General features: G+C 45.6%; 1 protein-coding gene across 1 annotated transcript in view; it reads right to left on the bottom strand.

Annotated features, from left to right (window-relative positions):
* The window catches only part of grin1b (glutamate receptor, ionotropic, N-methyl D-aspartate 1b), a gene marked incomplete at its 3' end in the record, with an annotated part of 60,184 nt that extends 41,901 nt beyond the window's left edge, over positions 1-18,283 (bottom strand). The window contains 2 exon segments of the mRNA XM_036129160.1: positions 14,454-14,710; positions 17,723-18,283. Coding sequence (XP_035985053.1) covers positions 14,454-14,710; position 17,723 — 258 coding nt within the window.
* Positions 18,284-20,216: the final 1,933 nt, after the last annotated feature.

The raw sequence follows: 20,216 nt of genomic DNA, 5'->3' as shown, positions 1-20,216 counted from the left end.
TTCACCTGTTCATGCTTCAGATGTTTTCCCTAGTTACTGTATTGTCTTACTTTTTGCCTTCCTGTTGTTTCTTGCATACATTTTTACTTGGAGTCTCCTGTTTGTGTTTTCAGTCATTTTGTCCTCGTATATTCAGCTCCATTCATTTTTGTTTCAGTTTGTCAGCTTCTGCCATACAGCCCAGACAAATGAAGCTGATGCAGTTCACCTGTTGCCTTGACATCACTGTCATGCCTGCCACCTGTTTCCCCTGCTATTCACTCCCATTTCTCATTTGGTCCCTGCTGGAGTATACTGCTTGCTGTCTGTTTAGTCCAACTTAAGCCCATCTGGATTCATGCTTGATTTTGTTTCTCTGCTGTCATCAGTAGGTTTGTGCTTTTTACTTTTTATTAAATTATTTTACTCCTCTAGTTACTTCTGCCAGCCTCTGGGTCCTATTTTTAAGAACCTCGCGCCTGACAGAGTCTGTCTGCTGCTCTGTTAGCTGGTGGCTAACTGCAGAGGGGACTTCTGCCTCTCCTGAGACCCGCCTCCGTTCAGGAAATCCGTTCCATAGTTGGCAACCAGCTAGCTGAGGCACACTGATCGCTTGTTGTTAAATTTAACCATATGAACTGCCAGTGAGCCACGCAGACTGTCTGCAGACTTCATAGTGCAGCTTCCAACTTCCTACATTAACTCAGACTTTGTGCCAGCGTGAAAAAGCTGGGGGATGGACAGCAGCTAGTTCCATGAGCTAGGCGAGCGCCTAGCGCCGGGACACCCACCACACACCTATCAGAGCCGTTTTTCAGCGCGACAAACATGGTCGTAATAATTTAGCTTTACAGGGACTTGAGTCCTTTCAGCACAAATCACCTCTGGGGTCATTCCAGACACAAGGTAAACTTCCACCTGCAGGGATTACTGTGAATGTTTGCACCTATCGTACTATTTTTAAATATCTGATATTTCAAAAGCCTCATTTATTGCTCTGCCAGTATACCTAATTTGTGTTTTATCACGGGAAGCAACCCTTTTTATTTTATTTGGAGAGTATTAAAGAATAAAACATACATGTTTTCATATTCCACTTTACATGTGGTTTACATAATCCAAATTGCTACAATTAAGAGTGTAAAGAATTAAGAGAGTGAAGTCATAAGTGATTCAAATAAAGTCTTTTGAATGGTAGGCAGTTTACCCTTTATGGAAATCTGTCTTGGATTTAATAAATACAGTCAGTTGAAACCCTTTCTTTTTTTTTTTTTTTTTTTTTTTTTTTTTTTTTTTTTTTCTTTTTTTTTTTCCCAGTGTCCTGTCTAGCAATGTGGCAATAAAAATTGATATCTTAATGCCAAATAGAGCTCGACAGATTTTACTTTCACAAGTGGAGCAAACAGCTTTCGCCATAATGCTCCGCTTGATTTGTGCGTGTAAATAGCTTTATTGTGATTCCTGCAAAGAGAATTTCAAATTATATGGACACTACAATGGGAAAGTAGGAGAGAAAAAGAAAAACAAGAAGAGAAAAAAAAGAGAAAGAAGAGGTGAAAGAAAGAAGAGATAAAAGGAAGAGAATGATAAAACTTCCTCTGTCTGCTCCATCACCTAGAAAGAGACACAAAAAGAACAGCACAACCAACCGACATAAAGCAACAGATACAATCGTGTAACATCTTGATACCATTGCTAAATCATATGTATTATTATTTAAGCTGACATGTGTAATGTGATACCTAAAAAAAAAAAAGTAAAAGAAAGTAAATAAATTATAGCCTTTCTATATATAAGTGAACATTTAATACCTGGGACCCAGCACCTGTGGGAGATTGTGCTAGTGCACTAGTTTAGGTGAAGATTATCCAGAAGGAAATGGCTTGATAGTGATTGTGGAGAACCGAAGACCCACCTTCCCCGAGCACAGAGGCAGGGGTCAGGGAACCCATAACCCCGGACTCCCAAAGGGGCCCCCAAAGCAGTGCGCCCGAAAGGGGCCTTCACAGGAAATCTGCAACCCCCCCCTGAGGAAAGAGGAGAGACGACCCCGAGGAAATCCCCCAGCCACCGCAATGCCGACGCCCTCAAGAGCCGCGGGGACGAGCCCGTGGGCACCGCCGGCAGCCGGCCGCGCTGAAGTGGTCCCGGCCATGGGCCCTGGGGGCCAGAGGCCCCAGGGGCGCCCCGCCCCCGCGGCAGGGGCCCCGGCCGCCCCCCGGGGGGCCAGGCCCCGCGAAGCCACCGCCGGGAATGGGCCGGCGCCCACCCGGGAACCCGCCCCAAACCCGAGGACCGTCAACGCGCCAGAGGGTCAAGGCGCCCGCCAACGCAGCGGAGGAGGGCAGGACGTGGGGGGATGGGCTCCGCACCTAGCGGAGACTTGAGATGATCTTGGGAGAGGGAGCGGACCGAACCCAAACCTGGAAAAAAAAAAAAAAAAAAAAAAAAAAAAAAAAAAAAAAAAAAAAAACACTCATTCACACCATCCCTCCCTTGTGCCCCACTCGCCACACACAGACACCAAAAAAATAAATAAATAAATAAATAAATAAATAAAATAAAAAATAAATAAAAAAAAGGACGCTTTACACACATTCTCACATAGCATTCACATCCAAAAATCCCAAGTGGGGGGGGGGTCACCACAATTCAACAATACGTCTGCCTGTGCCCGACCCCCGGCCCCGCCCCCGGACCAGGCCCCCCAAAGAGGGGGGGCCGACACGACCCGTACGGGCCATCCGACCAGAGCCCCCCATCACCCACTATATACCTAATAAACCCCCTCCCACCCCGACCTTACCCTAGCCACCCCTGCCCCCCATCCCTTCCTGGGGAGAGCAGAGGCGTCAGCCCCAGATCCGGTAAGCCGCCGGCCAGCCGCAACAGCCCCCCGCCAAGACCCCGTACCCAGTGGCCCGCACCTCCTCCAGGCCCCAGACTCCGTGCCGCGATCGGAGATCGGGGGTGTGCAAAAAGACCCCCGATCCTCCCTACGCCCGCTCAGATGTTGTGTTGTTGCATGTTGTTCTCAGGTGTGTTTAAAACTGGGAGCACCGAAGGGGGTGCACGGCACAGCCCACCCCCCCTCCGGAAGGGAGCTGGTGCCAGCGCCCCCCCCTCCAAGCAACTACCCAGAAGAACCCTCAATGTCTAAATGTGAGAGGGGGTGAAGGGAGCCGCCCGGGGCGAGGCTCACACAACATAAGCCCCCCCCCAGACGTCTTCCCCCCACCCCCCCATATCGTGGCCTACATGGATGTGCGTTGTGAAAATGTTTGGAGTGAAAGTGTCTAAAATGCATGATAAAATTGGGGAGAGGGACGTCACCAAAAGGTGGCAACCTCCAGTAACGCCCTCTCCCCAAGGACCTACATGTGTGGCGGCGTGATGGAGCAGGCAGAGGGAGGAGTCCGGGGATGGGGAGCAAAGGACTGGGGAGCCAACCCAGGGAGCCAGCTCCCCTACTGACTCCAATAGGCACCCCCGCTCCCCGAAAGCCCCACCCGGAGAAAGGGGCCCCTCCAGCGGCACCACCATAGCCCGGGGGCTGGGGAGAGGCCGCAGGGCCCGCCAGCCAACCACCCACCAGGACCAACACCTCTACCTCCCCCAACCCACCCCCCATGCCAACTGTATTTAACCCCCCCCCCCCCAAAAAAAATTATTAATATTAATAATAATAATAATAATAATAATAATAATAATAATAATAATATATAATTAAATAAATTAATTAATAAGATGGGGGACCCTGGCCAGCCAGCCCGCAAGAGCCATCCCAAACCCCACCCCCCAGGTGAGACCCGCACCGGGAGACTACACGGACCAGGACCGGGACAGGGGGCCGGACACAAGCCCACCAGAACGTCCACCAAACCCCCCCCACCACCCCCCACACCACCCGTAGATTTAAACCCTCCCCAACACTAACATTCAAACATCTCACCATACATTCGACACTAGACATCCAGGCTGGGTAAGTCACTACTCCCCCTCCCTCCCCTCCCCCCACTAGCAGAATGCCAACCCAAAGAAGGGGAAGAGCATCTGCCCTGAGATGTTAATGACCATGCCCCCCTACCAGCTCAACAGGCCCTGAGGACCCCCAGCGCACCAGAGGCCCCGTGCAGGGGCGGACACCCGGGCGCGCGCCGGCCCAGACCCCAAGCGGCACACCCCCCGGAACCGGAACCCCCGAGGCCCCGCCGGGGCCCCCGCCCGAGGGCGGCGCGCCCCAGGGACCCCAGGCCCCCAGACCCACCCAGGACCCACCCAGCGACAGCACAGCTACCAGGTCAGTAACCCACGTCCGTCCCCGCATAGCTCCCCAAGAGCGCCGCAAGCGGTGCTGTGGGCCACCCGTAGGCCTCCCAAGCTCCTCCCATATGGGGGCGACAGACCCTGGAGTCAGACCCACCAAGCGCCCCACTCCAAGTGCCCCCAGAGTCCCAGGAACCCCTCCACCCAGCCACTGCGCCCTGCAGGAAGCAACCCACCGCCCCCCATTCCACTAAGTGATAGTGCTAATCAAAGGAGCCCAAAGAGATCGAACAGATGTGGATGCAGATGCTGTCTCAAGATTAATATGATCCAACAAAAGATCTCTATATTGATTGATACTGAGATTCTCCTTACTTTTCCAATTCATGAGGATAGTTTTCTTTGCGATACATAGTGCAGTGAAAACCATGTAAACTATTTTATTCCCCAGAGGGCTTTCCTCAAAATTACCAAGCAAGCAAACTGATGGGGAAGGTGTAATTTTACAGCTCAAGCACTTTGATAAGTCATTACATATCTGTGTCCAGAACCTCTGGACTGGTGTGCATAACCATAACGCATGAAAATAATTATCAGGATGATTGCCTATGCAGTGAGGACAGATATTAGATTGTGCCAGACCCATCTTGAATAATCTTTGTCCTGTGTAGTGTACTCTGTGAAGGATTTTGTATTGTATTAGTTGTAAGTTGGTGTTACTAGTCAATTTGAAAGTTCTTAGACATATGAAACCCTTTCAGATGCACCATTTTGTTTTCAGGATGGGATTTTGAAAAATGAGGTGTCGGCACACATCCAGACCCAGGTACTGGCGGTCCGTCACAACACTGAGACACACACACACACACACACACACACACACACACACACACACATGCATACCCGAAGCCTTTTAACCCAACTGTCTTGTTTTTAGACTGAAGGAGGAAGCCTGGGAACCCAGAAAGAACGCACGCATGCACAGGGAGAACATGCAGAAACCTTCTGGCTGCTAGAAAACAGTGCTATGAGAAAAGTCAGTGAAATGACTTAAGGCCCGTTTACACTACACTTTTTTAACCGAGCCGAGACTAGTCCGAGCTCGGTAACCGAGATAACTCTTGTGTGTAAATGGTCAGCAGACTGAACCAGACCGCGCTAACGATAACCGGACCGCGCTAACTGCAGACCAGTTCCCCACCAGGTCTCGGACTGGTTTTTTTATCCCGGTTCCCTGATAACGAGGAGCGCATGAGCAGACCGCGTCATCCCCTTACAGTCAGCTGACTGTCAGCGGGTTTCCCGGCGTGTCTGGCTGCACGTCCCGATTCACACTCCATTCAGACAAATTTCAGACATTCATAATAATACTAGCTTCCTTACCGTGCCACACAGTTTCCAGAGATGACTCTGCTTATGAACCTCAGCGTCTGTTGTTGTTTCCTGCGTCTGTAAATCCTTATTAGACGTTCATTTGTCTTATCCACGTCCCAAAAGCCGACTCTATGTCTAACAATAACATCCTGAATATTACGGGTGCCGCCATTTTGATTTGCTCGGTCCCGCCTTCAATCCCAAAGAGCGGTAGTACCGCAGATCGCCACTAGGGGGCGAGGAGCAACCAAGGAACAAATAACCGAGATAACTCTTGTGTGTAAACGGCTGCATTTATCTCAGTTAACTGGACCAAGCTCGGACCGGTCTCGGCATGGCTCGGTTTTTAGGTGTAGTGTAAACGGGCCTTAAATCTCCATCTGGAACCCGCAGATGAGGATTCATGCTCCTTCCTCATGAATCAGAAACAGCTTTAATCACCAGGTTTGTGACACAGACAAGGAATTTAACTTCAGCCCCACTTGGCTCTCCAAGAAGACATTTTAAGTCTCAGCAGCGCCACCTGGAGGTGAAAGTCTAAACAGGTTGTGTCCAGGATGTGTGGGGTCTGCAGAGAGGTTACCTTCTCCTGACCCTTGACCTGTGCCAATGAAAATCCTTGAAAACGACGGCCATGTTGAACGGCATTGTGCCTCCGTACTAGAAGGAAGAGTCGGTGTCAAACAGCTCTTCCTCCTTTCCTCCTCAGCATATCGGAGGAGCTGGGCTGCAAATAGCGTCTGAACCGACTGTGATGTTTATAATGATCTGTGTAGGCTTTTATTTTGAAGTCTGGATACCGGGGGGAAGGCAGGAAATGCTGTATGTTTGGTGGGAAAGATACGATCTGAGCTGTCGTTTAGAAATCGCTAATCTGACTAGAGTTTTCTGAAATAATAATTTTTAGCGACATAAAACAGAACAGTGCTGTGGAATAAAGGCCAAAAAGCATAAAAAATTACTAGTTTTCCCAGATATCCGGCTGCATGTGGACTAGATCTTAGTTTGCTCCTGGCCTGCTTTTACCCCACCGCTTCACATCTTCTAATGCAGCTTCCTCAGATGTGAAGTGAACCATGATTTATTGTTGTTATATGTGCAACAGTAAACCAAGATAATGGACTTGTGTCTGTACTTGTCCTGTTAGATCTCAGTGCTGCATTTGACACAGTTGATCACAATATTCTCCTACAAAGACTTGAGAATACTGTAGGGATTAAGGGGAAAGAATTAGGCTGGTTTAAATCTTATCTGTCGGACAGATTCCAGTTTGTTCATGTTGATAATAAATCTTCCTCAAACTCTAGGGTCACCTGTGGAGTACCACAGGGTTCAGTCCTTGGACCAATTCTATTTACTATATTTATGCTTCCGATCGGCTTAATTATCAGACAGCATGGGATTAATTTCCACTGTTATGCTGATGACACTCAGCTATATTTATCCATAAATCCTGATGAATCCAATCAATTACTTCGACTGCAGTCATGTCTTGATGACATCAAAAGCTGGATGACTTTAAATTTCCTGCATTTAAATTATGACAAGACAGAAGTTATAATCTTTGGACCAGAGTCCTCAAAAAATAAAGTTCTTAATCAATCACTTAATCTGGATGGCATTAACTTGGCCTCTGGTAATAAAGTAAAAAATCTTGGTGATATTTTTGACCAACACATGTCATTTAAATCCCATATTAAACAGGTTTCCAGAGTTTCCTTTTTTCACCTCAGGAATATCGCCAAAATTAGAAACATTCTGTCCAGGAATGATGCTGAAAAACTAGTCCATGCATTTGTTACTTCAAGGCTGGACTATTGTAATTCTTTACTATCAGGAAGTCCACAAAATGCAGTTCGAAGTCTTCAGCTGATCCAAAATGCTGCAGCAAGAGTTATGATGAAAATCAACAACAGGGATCATATTTCTCCAATTTTAGCTTCCCTTCATTGGCTTCCTGTTAAATCAAGAATAGAATTTAAAATTCTCCTTCTAACGTATAAAGCCCTTAATAATCAAGCTCCATCATATATCAGAGCTCTGATTACCCCGTATGTTCCTAACAGAGCACTTCGCTCTCAGACTGCAGGTCTGCTGGTGGTTCCTAGAGTCTCTAAAAGTAGAATGGGAGGCAGATCCTTTAGCTATCAGGCTCCTCTCCTGTGGAACCAACTCCCAGTTTTGGTCCATGAGGCAGACACCCCGTCTACTTTTAAGACTAATCTTAAAACTTTCCTTTGTGACAAAGATTATAGTTAGAGTGGCTCATGTTACCCTGAGCTATCTCTATAGTTATGCTGCTATAGGCTTAGGCTGCTGGAGGACATCATGGCCTATTTCTCTCTCTCTGATGAGTTCTCCTACTGCTCTCCAATCTGCATTGCTTGTTGTTATTTCAGCTTTTAACTTTTTGTGCTCTGTCATTTTTCTCTTCATAGAAGGTACACCTGGTCTGGCGTTATGTTAGCTGTGACATCATCAGGGGAGGCAGATCATCCTCTATTACCATCTAACATAGAAAGTACTCCTGGGTCAATGTGAGCTTCTGTGCTTTCTGTGTCTCTGCTCTGTCTTCTCTAAGCCCCAGTGGGTCGAGGCAGATGAGCGTTCACACTGAGCCTGGTTCTGGTTCTGCTGGAGGTTCTCCTCCCTGTTAAAGGGGAGTTTTCCTCTCCACTGTCGCTTCATGCATGCTCAGTATGAGGGATTGCTGCAAAGCCATCAACAATGCAGACGACTGTCCACTGTGGCTCTACGCTCTTTCAGGAGGAGTGAATGCTGCTTGGAGAGACTTGATGCAACCTGCTGGGTTTCCTTAGAGAGGAAACTTTCTGACCAACCTGGAGGATCTGATGGAGTCTGACTTTGGAAAAAACCTTGAGATGATGTGATGTGAAATATAGCTATAGAAATTCAATATAATTGAATTATCGAAAAGGTCCTGGCCTGCACACACATCCTCCCAAAAGCCTTTCCATGGTGTCACAGCATAAGTTAAAACCCTCCAAGGTGTCCATTAAAAGCAGGCCAGTAACGTCTGCTTCGTTAACCACGGGCTCAGACATTTTCAGTTTCTGTCTGTGAGTTGGGATGAGATGAAGCGGACAGTGATCAGAAAGTCCCAGAGCTGCACAGTAAAACACACACTATCCATCTGCTGAAGTTTTCAGGGTTGAGAAGCAGCATTCATCCATTTTGTTAGCCAGGTCATGAACATCATGGATTAAAGGCGACAGTGTGCAGAGTCCCTGTTGCTGAAGTTTCATGAAGCATTCCAGCCTTTTTCCTCGTCTGCATCTAATATCCATAGAGAGCCGGCGAAGATCTCAGTGAGGTGGGGGTCAGTGAGAAAAGCCCAGAGAGCCTGTCTGAAGTTTAGGAGTTCCTCTCTAGAGAAGGTGATCCGTGATGGTGGCAGAATAAACAGAAAGTACCAGAGAGGGAAGCATGCAGGCAGCCATCTGCCATCTTGTGACGTCAGGTTTGATCAGAACCTTTCTGTGACCCGCCTGAAACTGCAGCAGAACCCGTGAGTCAAATCAGATGTTTCTGTAAGAGGCAGCATCTCTTTACTGGTAGAGCCGGTGTTAGAAAGCGACGAGGAAGATTTACGGCTCAGGATGTGGAAAACGCAGACCTGTAGCATGCTGGGACCAAACCCAGCGTGTTGATTAGAACTGTGCGGTGGAACCGGCAGCGCCCGGATAATCCCTCCGTCTCTCCTCTGGGAGGACGGCAGGATTACATCTGTGCGCAGACGGAGAGGAGATGTTAATCTGACATCCGTCCAACACGCTGCCGCCATGTTGGCCTCATTTCCACACAAAGGAAGCATCGTTTTCCTCCTGGTTGTGATGCTGACCTCCAGTCTGACGCAGCGGCTCCTCTTCCTCCGATGCAGTTTGGACGAAGAACTGAGCCAAAAGTGTCCGACCTGTTCCTGTTTGAGGGTTTTAATGTTTCCCAGTCCAACAAAGCGGCAGCCCGGCTCCCTTCAGGCTCTTTTAGCACCTTTTATTTGTCTCTTTGTGCGGTTATATTTAGAACAGCTCTGATTTAAAGCCTCGAGCTGCTTGCCGTCTCTTTATTCTCGGAGAGCTTTCTTCGTATGTCACGTTGTGTCGTTCCCAGCGGGAGCCGCTGCTGTCAGACGCGCCGCTGATGGTCGCTCTCAGGTTTCAGAACAGGTGAAATATGAAGGAAACGGTCCATGTGAACTCATTCTGTCACTTCTGCTTCTGTTCTTCATGTTATTCTAATCATATTCATTAAATATTTATGTTTCAGCAAACATCTCTGAGTCCCCCGAAGTCCCTGACTGTCACATAACTGGAGCTAAACACGCTACCTCTAACGGGAGCAAAAAGCATGAAGAAGTGGAATAAGCCAAATAATGGGAAGCCCTCTGTGGTTGTTGAAATCATAAAGCTTCATTTGAATCAACTGTAAACGCTTTTAGTCACAAGCTGCTTCACATCAATACCAAAAAGATAAAATGTCAAACGAAGCGTCTTTAGTGTTCCTGACACTCATCCGCCGAGGTCCAGAGAGCCTGGAGACGAGGCCAGACTTCTAGAGCTGCAAAGGTTCTCTGTCCTTTGGTTCTCAGCATCGAACACAAGACCAGGAGTTCTCAGGGTAGAAGATCAGCGAGTTCTAAACCATGCAGAACCTTTAAAGTCATACTATGCAACATTTTTCAGTTAATGTGTTCCATACCGTTTTGGATGATTAAATGAGTCATTTCAGGTCGAACAAAGGTTTTCTCAGCCGTCCTGGTGGTCTGTGGGGGAAATACCGTACTTGCAATTGCAAGAGCTCACGGCCCGCACCCACAGAAGTCTCGCTTTACGGCGAGAACTCCATGTGTTTTTGCCCTGCCATTCACTATATGCAAGCGCGAAAGCAACAAAGAACCGCGTGTTAACGTCAAATAAACATGCAAGCATATCAAGTTTTATTATTATTATTATTATTTTATTTTTTAAATTTTTTTATTTTATTTTTTTTATGTTGGCGAGACGCTACCGCGGCGGCGGCGGTAGCGTCTCGCCAACATAAAAAAAAAACAAATAATAATAATAATAATAATAAAACTGGCGAGGCGGCGGCGGTAGCGTCTCGACCACATAAAAAAATTAAAAATAAAAAAATAATAATAATAATAATAATAAAACTGGCGAGGCGGCGGCGGCCGCGGCCACCTCGCCAAGATAGCGCTGCGGGAAACCCTGATGTTCATACCTTCACTGTGTTAGTCATTGTTTGTACTGCCGTTTTTTCCACTTTTCGTTGCGTTCGTCTGTCTGCTAAGCTCAAAACAACCGCGCCTGGCTTGATGGAGAAACCAGAACAGCTGAGCATCTTTACGACAGTGCACTTTTACTTTCGCCCTCTGGGGGGAGCCTCGCTGGAAAAATCAACCCCGGTTGCATAGTATACCTTTAAAGTCCAGCCCAGAACCGTAAGCTGGGTTCTGCAGCAGGGCGCCAGCGCAGAGCGACGAGTTGAGGTGGAACATGGAAGCACCAGGAGGATCTAAGCCCAGCCTGAGCTGAGAGCAACGCACCTAAAGGGCTTATTAGGGCTGTCGGTACCAAGAAAAAGACTCGTTACCTTTCTGCAAGGCACCGGGTTTGTTGTAGATAAGAGCAAAAATATAATGAATTACATTATCATCCTTAATTAGGGCAAAACCAACAAGTATGAGACAATTCAGCCCTTATTTAGAAAATGATGTCATTGAAAAGAACCTTTCCCCTGATTGGTGAACTAGACAAGATATCAATTAGTTTAGATGTTAATCTTCTTTATGGAAGTATAGAACTTTGATTTAGTTGTGAAATTATTTTATAAGAACTGATTATCTTTGGTGTGTTTCCATTTGCCTGACAAGTTGCTGATGATCCAAATACATCTCACCACTGAAGGGCAAATGAATGATCATTCTGTGCTAAATAAATTGCATAAAGAATATAGTTTTACCATTTCAACAAGAATCTGCTCCATGCTAATGTATTCTGCTGCAGTCATGTACAACTTCTGCCTTTCTGGTTATTTTGCATAACGTGCTCTTCAGTGATAGGTTGTCAGAAAATGGATATATATATATATATATATATATATATATATATATATATATATATATATATATATATATATATATATATACACACACACACACACAAAGCAGTATAAGATCTGCCAGGTTGGTGTAAATGTGCTCATTGTTTCCTGCAGAGCTCCGGCTGTAAGCTGTTCATCAGAATCACAGCCTGTGGGTAATAACTGGTTCTGAGCTGAGTTCAACGAGTTAAACGAGTCAGAGTTAAATGAGTCAGACTTAACTGAGTCAGATTTAAATGAGTCAGACTTAACTGAGTCAGAGTTAAATGCCTAGTAACTGGTTCTGTCTCGGCTGCTTGAACCATCAGCGCTCTGTAGCGCCGCCCTGCAGGTAAAAGTCTGAGGAACCTGTGGCCAGGATGAGTTGGGTCCACCTGTCCCTGGACCTGAACAGGTCATGGATGGAGGGAAGGTCGGTCCTGATCATCCTCTCTGCAGATCTACTTGTTCGTTACAATCAAGCAACAACCTACTAATCCCAACAGGAAGAAAGTCTGTGTCTACTGGACCATTTCTGTTCTGATTGGGCCAAATGGTTCTGATCTTTATCCTTCTGATTATCTCCCAGCAGGGAGGAGCCACCAGTACCAAATGTCCTGATATTCAAAAGATTTCTGTGCCCTGCACTCTTACAGGGTTCCCAGGGCCTTTGAAAAACCAAAGCATTTCCACTGCATCATACGTCCTCCACCGTGCTTCACAGATGGTTATGTTATTTATTTACCTGGAAAATCACCATTAAGATTCTTCTCTATTATGAGCGTTCACACTGAGCCTGGTTCTGGTTCTGCTTGGAGGTTCTCCTCCCTGTTAAAGGGGAGTTTTCCTCTCCACTGTCGCTTCGTGCATGCTCAGTATGAGGGATTGCTGCAAAGCCATCAACAATGCAGACGACTGTCCACTGTGGCTCTACGCTCTTTCAGGAGGAGTGAATGCTGCTTGGAGAGACTTGATGCAACCTGCTGGGTTTCCTTAGAGAGGAAACTTTCTCACCAATCTGGAGGATCTGATGGAGTCTGACTTTGGAGAGAGACTTGATATAGAAATAAAACAGAATTGAATTGAAGATTAAAAGTGTCTTTTTCAAGGGAGAGCTGGATAAAAAGCTACAGAACATAAATCACATCCACATCTGACCAAAGCTCAGAGCTCCAGTTTGAGTCAGCTGACTTTAGAAAGTCTTTAGTCTTTGTTGACATTTAGATGCTTGTTGTGGAGACCTGGTGACGCCGTTGCTGCAGAGATGTTCTCCCTTACGTTCCTCCTCACTGCGTCGCTCCGTCTCCAGCCTTTTTTGTCACAGTTGCAGTTGATTTAAACTCTAACTACTGATCTGACAATATAAGGACAGGTTCAGGCCAGCAGCTGTTTGCTTGGTGCTGTTCCAGGGAAACAGGAAGTTACATTTTGGCTGTGAGAGTTTAGAAAATTAACAAATGCTTCAGTTACTGAAATTAAAAGTTTCTAAATGAAACTTTATGCTGCTGCTGCAAACAGGTCTTTACAGGAGTACCAATAAACGTAGAGGGCGCTCCAGACAACATCTGGGTTCAAACTGCATCCACCAATCAGGTCTGAGAGAGGATCACCACGACCATTTCTGGAAATAAACCAGTTTCCTACCTCTCTTTGGGGTTATTAAGGGAGTGTGCGTTAATCCAGCCCTTCCTTGGTAGCATGTTTAATTAGAACTACTGGTAGCTGGAATTATTACAGGATTCTAGCTATTGCAGTGGATGTAACGAAACATGCTACGAAGTTGCTCCGCAGTTCAGGGACCGAGAGAAAGGTGATGCTCGTTTATTTAAATCAGGGGGAGATGAGTTTATTTCCCAAAATTGTACAGTAATGCTTTTTCATTAAATGGATGGCTTCCCCGTTAGATTTAGATGACTGAGGTTATCTAAAGGGAGACTAATAAGCAACTGTCACAACAAACTTACATTTTCTTGTATTCTAAAACAACTCATCTGTATTTAAGTTTGTTCTTATATTCCTTTTTTTATTTAAACAAATATAAATGCTACTCCGGTTGCACATTTGCCATGGACATCTTGACCTTGTTAGTTTGTAAGGTCGTGTGATAGTTAAGTAAACAAAGTTGATGCTCATCATCAAACTGTTTGTTCTCCTTTTTTCCCCAAATTGGAATCGAAAAGAGAATCGAAAAAGAATCGAATCGTTTCACAGAATCGATAAAGGAATCGGAATCGTGAAAATCTTTTCAATTCCCAACCCTACTGGACACTGTCTGCTTAGACCTCCAGGTGGCGCTGCAGAGCGTCCCCTGTCCCTGGAGGGACGGGTTAGACCCAGATGACCCGTTTGGTTGGAGTCTTCTCTTCTTAAAATGTCTCGGTTGAGAGCGAATCAGAACTGAAGTAAAATTCCTTGTTTATGTCACAAACTTGGCAATAAAGCAGATTCTGGTTCTGGTTCTGGTTGACAGACATTCAGAGTCATGCAGAGCGAACGACAAGAAGCCCTCAGAGATGCTGAGGAGGAATCAACCTTCACACAGACCTCTATTAGGAAAGTTGCTAAATGGTCCATAAATATAACAAAGATTTAAACGTTTTAAATGTAAAACAGCTTAAAACAAAGAAAACTGCGTTTAAAGCTATAGCAACACGTGAGGAAGGCAGATTTTAGGGTTTCTGGCTGGTCATGTGACCAGGGGCTGGGTTACCTCAGTCAGGTGAGCTCACCTGGTTGGAGATGAGGTCCTCGCAGACGGACAGCGCCATCTGGATGGCGTTGGGCTTGTGCGTGACGGAGATGGCGTTCATCTTGAACTTGTCCTTGCCGTACAGAGCGTTGGCCTGACTCACCGCCTCCTTGAACACCTGCTCGTAGCGTTTCTGGCTCAGGACGGCGCCCACGTTGACCAGGCGAGGCTCGCAGCCGCACAGCGCCACCGAGCAGCAGTGCAGCACGGCCAGCAGCAGCACGCCGCGCATCTCCACTGAGGAGGAGGAGGAGGAGGAAGAGCGGTCATGAGGAGGGAAACAGGAGAGCTGAGGTGGGCGGAGCCTGGACTGACCTGGACTCCATCTTGATTTTAGTGCTTTGAGCTACGCTGAGTGTTTCTGGTGTCAACAGGGCCAGACTTTAGCAGCGCAATGCATTATGGGTAAAGATTCACGCTCAGAAACAGTAAAGAAAGAGTCGGGTTTCTGGTCGGTTCCGCTGAAGCTACTCAGAGCAGGAACCATTCAGGATTTACAGAGAGAACCGTTCAAGAGTTTCTGCTTTTTATATACGCTGAGATTCTACGTGTAGCGTGAATGCTAGAACCTGATCTAGAACCCGATCCAGCTCTAGAACCTAATCCATAACCCGATTCTGCTCTAGAACCTGGTCCAGTTCTACAACCTGATCTAGAACCCGATTCAGCTCTAGAACTTGGTCCAGTTCTACAACCTGATCTAGAACCCAATCGAGCTCTAGAACTTGGTCCAGTTCTACAACCTGATCTAGAACCCAATCGAGCTCTAGAACCTGGTCCAGTTCTACAACCTGATCTAGAACCCGATCCAGCTCTAGAAACTGGTCCAGTTCTACAACCTGATCTAGAACCCGATCCAGCTTTAGAACCTGGTCCAGCTCTAGAACCTGATCCAGAACTCGATCCAGCTCTAGAACCTGATCCAGAACCTGATCCAGCTCTAGAACCTTGTCCGGCTCTATAACCTGGTCCAGCTCTAGAATCTGGTCCAGCTCTAGAACCTGACCCAGTTCTAAAACCTGATCCAGAACCTGGTCCAATTCTAAAACCTGATCCAGCTCTAGAACCTGATCCAGCTCTAAAACCTGACCCAGTTCTAAAACCTGATCCAGAAACTGGTCCAATTCTAGAACCTGATCCAGTTCTAGAACCTGATCCAGCTCTAGAACCTGATCCAGCTCTCTAAGCACACAGGTGCAGAGGAGGAACTAGGGGCCGGGGCTGGAGAACCCATCAAAGGTTCTGCTGCTGGCTGTCCAGGAGGGTCAAGGGGGCGGAGCTAATCCAAGATTTTATCTTTGGGTCTTCTTGGGTCACTTTCTAATTTTAAACCTCGTGGCGTTGCTGGGATTTTATCAAAGCAACATTGTGAACCTTAACCAGGAAGTTCTTCACCGAGCCAACAGGCTGCCAGTTCTGCTGACCCTCTGTTAGCACGGGCTTTACAAAGCTACTGCAGAGACGCCGTTCGTCTTTTTAAAGGCTCTAAACTTTATAAAACTTGTGGTATCAGGCCCTGGAATCCGCAGTACAAACTCCTGCTGTTAGAGCAGCTAATTGATCTTAATCCAGAGCAGCTCAACTCTAAGCCTCCTGTTGGAGTCAGAGGTAAACGAGTCAGAGGTAAACGAGTCAGAGTTAAACCAGTCATTGTTAACTGAGTCAGAATTAACTGAGTCAGAGTTAAACAAGTCACAGTTAAACGAGTCAGAATTAACTGAGTCGAAGTTAAACGAGTTAGAGTTAAATAAGTCAGAATTAACTGATTCAAAGTTAAACGAGTCGCAGTTAAATTAGAGGTAAACGAGTCACAGTTAAATTAGAGGTAAATGAGTCAGAGTTAAAGGAGTCAGAGTTAACTGAGTCAGAGTTAAAGGAGTCAGAATTAACTGAGTCAGAGTTAAAGGAGTCAGAATTAACTGAGTCAAAGTTAAACGAGTCACAGTTAAATTAGAGGTAAACAAGTCAGAGTTAACTGAGTCAGAGTTAAACAAGTCACAGTTAAACGAGTCAGAATTAACTGAGTCAAAGTTAAACCAGTCACAGTTAAATTAGAGGTAAACGAGTCAGTTAAAAGAGTCAGAGTTAAACAAGTCAGAATTAACTGAGTCAGAGTTAAACAAGTCACAGTTACATGAGTCAGAATTAACTGAGTCAGAGTTAAACAAGTCAACGAGTCACAGTTAAATTAGAGTTAAACGAGTCACAGTTAAAGGAGTCAGAGGTGAACGAGTCAGAATTAAACTAGTCAGAGTTAAACAAGTCAGAATTAAAATAGAGTTAAACCAGTGAGAGTTAAACGAGTCACAGTTAAACAAGTCAGAGTTAAATGAGTCACAGTTAAATGAGTCACAGTTAAACAAGTCAGAGTTAAATGAGTCAGTTAAATGAGTCAATAAATTAAATTAGTTAAATTAGTTAAAACTTTTATAAAGATCCTCTTTCATGATAAAATCTGTGGCTCTAAATGAGGAAACAGTGAGGTCAAATCGTTGTTTGGTTTTGTATCTTTATTATCTGGATGATAAACTGCTTTAAAGATAATAACCTCAATTCTTCTGTTGATCATGTTAAAGATATTTCTTTACATTTTGAGTCATAATAACAAATTATCTAAGTAGCTACTTGTTTTAGATATTTAACAGATTTCTGTTCTTTATTGTTTTGTTTTAAACAATTCAATTCAAAAACACTTTATTCATCCTACAAGGGGAATTAAATAATAAACCAAAGCTGACTTTAAATCAACTTTTAACAAGACAGAAATTTTTAAACTTTTAATGTGAATTTTAAAGAATCAGGATAAGAAAAAATAACGTTTGCATCCTGATTTAAATCTGTAAAGCCAAATTTGATATTAATACTGTATGAAATTGCCTTTAATATGGATCATATATTTCATATTTTATTTATTTAATTATTGAATTTCTCTTTATCTCATCAACATCGTCCGTTTCTGTTTTTGTCTTTGACTTTTTAAACTTTTAATCATCATTTTTACATCAATATTGAGAAGATCCCGTTAAAAAATCTTTATTTACTGTTTATTTATTTATGGTAAATTCTAAATCATGAGACTAAAACCCAATCAGAACATTAAGACCCGAACAAATTAAACCCAAACCCAGAAAACCAGAACATGGAGCCGTGGCCCCTGCGTCAGAGGTGAACCGGTACCGGAGAAATGTTCTGTCACCATGCAGCTCAGACGGAACCACAACAAAAACACCTGAGCAGTGTGATGCTTACTGATGCCGCTGCAGCTACAGGTCCTGGTCCTGGTTCTGGTCCTGGTTCTGGCTCCGTCGCTCTCCTGTTGATCCACCGTCTGCTCGGTACTCCTCCCAGTCTGGACCAGTCGGGTCACGCTCCGATTCGGTGCCCCTGTTCTGTCAGGTTCTCCTGATTTGTTGCAGGTTCTGGTCCTGCTCGGTTCCGTGTGAGCAGAGCTGACGGGGACTGGGTTTGTCGGTGTTCGGAGCGCGACCCACTGACACGGACGCGGAACCGCCTCGTCCTGTTGATTCAGCGCCGATCCATCAGCTCCGACCCGGCCGCCGAATCCCGGTTCGGCTCCGGTTCGTGTCTGCAGGACCTGCGGTTCCGGTTCGGGCGGCTCTGTTCGGGCTCGTGATGACGGAGGACTTTCAGGTGACCTGATGCTCGCGCGCCCGCCGCTCTGTCCTTGGATCGCTGGCGCGCGCTCCCGAGATGAGACGCGCTCCCGGCGAAGAGAGCAGCCGCCGCGCGACCGTCGGAGTCATGTACTGGCACGCGCGTCTTCTGGATTCTGGACCCGAAAGGTCTGGTTCTGAAAGACCGAACCCAGACAGAACCGGAGCTACGGGGTCCACCGCGGCGTGGCCCGCAGGGGGGGGGGGGGGGAGGGGATAAGAGCGTTGAAGCGATGAAAAATAATATTAATATTGATTAATTTATGTTTTATTTACATATTTTTACTGTTGTCAACGATCTTATTTGTCTATTTAAGTTTATAGTTATTTTCAGTTGTATGTCTGCAGCTCTTTGTTGACCCTAAAGTGCTTTATAAACAAATATCATGGCATTGTATTAACCAATTAATTAATTATATTCGTAATTTGTTACAATTTTTTTATTAAATGTGAAAATCTAAATAAGATTCATTGTGTCATTGCTTTATTCTTTTACTTAGATTCATATTTATAATATTTGATTATTTCATTTCATCTGTTTCATTTCTAAATTAATGAGATAGTATTTATTGAATTTACTTTACTTATTTATTTATTAACAGTTGAAATCAGAAGTTGTCAAGATCCCCGGGGGTTGAATACTTCTTGTAGCTCCCTGGGGATCCTGCAGTCTGTTTATGTTTGGCACCTTTAGTTTTGTCCTTGTTTCTGTCATTAGTTTATTTTTCTGTGTTTGATTTGGTTCCTGCCCTGATTTTAGATTATTTTTATTTTTGGGGGTTATTCTGGACTGATTTTTCTCTCCATGCTCCACATCAGCTCCACCTGCTGCCACTGATTAGTGTCCCACCTGCACATCATCCATCCTCTCCCTGCCAGAACGTCTGGTCTTGTCCCGCTGCCTGAATCCGCTTGTTCTCCTTGGACCTGCCCCGCCCTCTCTAGTTTGTTTAACCGGTGCTTGTGTGCGCCGCCTGGTAAAGATTCTCCTGGATTCTTCACGCCTCACTGGGAACTCATTTGCTGCTGGTCAGGTCTGCACCGACTCATTCCTGGGGTCACCTCCTGGTCAGCTGCCTTCTTTCACCTCCTCTTCCTGCCACTACCACACATTCAAAGATAAAACTTTTCTGAAGGTTCCTGTTTTCCACTTACCTGACTCCGCCAGATAGATTTGCTCCGCATATCCATCTGGAAACCTTCCGTTGAAGTAATTTTGGGAAGGGGCGAAAATACTGGTTAGCTGATTGGCCTATGTTGGTGACAGGCCAAATAAACCAATCAGATTCGTCGTCGCTGTGGTTGTGTTTTCGACGACGAAAACACAACCACAAGCCAAGCTACTCTTGCTGCTGCAAGTAAAGGCTCGTTAGCTCAGCAAAGAAATACTCTGTAATTCCGATAAAACTTGCTCGATAGCCACGCTAACGCTAGTTTCATCGGCTGAAGCCGCCATGTTCTTTAGACTGAACTGTCGCTTCCCGTTGCGTCACACCTCAACCCGCCTCAAAGCCAACGCTGATTGGACGTTCGTTTGGTGAACGGCTCCAAATTTTCTTTAACGGAGGGTAGCCAGACTGATCTGCGAGTGAAACCTTGAAAGCTCGCGAGATCAGGATGGTCTCACGAGGCTAGTTTTCCACAGCTAGGCTGAATAAAGAATTATACTCAAGGATTTTTATGTGGAAACTCTTTTTTTCAACCTTTGCTGAATCTGTTATAACTACTACAGTAAAACAAAGTTTAACTAATACAGTAAAACAAAGTTTAAAAGTTTTTTAAAGATGTACTACTCTGCAGTGCCTGAGTTTTACTAAGCCGTCATTGGTTGGTATTCAGGAAGTGGGCGTGGCCCAGGGAGGAGACAGGAAGTAGTTTTGTGACTCAGTTCAAGCTTGACCGTGCATCCAAACGAAAAGACTGCTAGACTTTCTCTGCCTAAATGTTTCTCCCCTAGACACAGCCGCCAGTGGAGCTAGTCGGCCATCAGCCTCTGACATAGAAAGTACTCCTGGATCAATGTGAGCTTCTGAGCTTTCTGTGTCTCTGCTCTGTCTTCTCTAAGCCTC

The sequence above is a fragment of the Fundulus heteroclitus genome, unplaced genomic scaffold, assembly GCF_011125445.2.
Source record: "Fundulus heteroclitus isolate FHET01 unplaced genomic scaffold, MU-UCD_Fhet_4.1 scaffold_143, whole genome shotgun sequence".
Taxonomy (NCBI): Eukaryota; Metazoa; Chordata; class Actinopteri; order Cyprinodontiformes; family Fundulidae; genus Fundulus; species Fundulus heteroclitus.
This window is presented reverse-complemented; position numbering and strand designations above follow the sequence as displayed.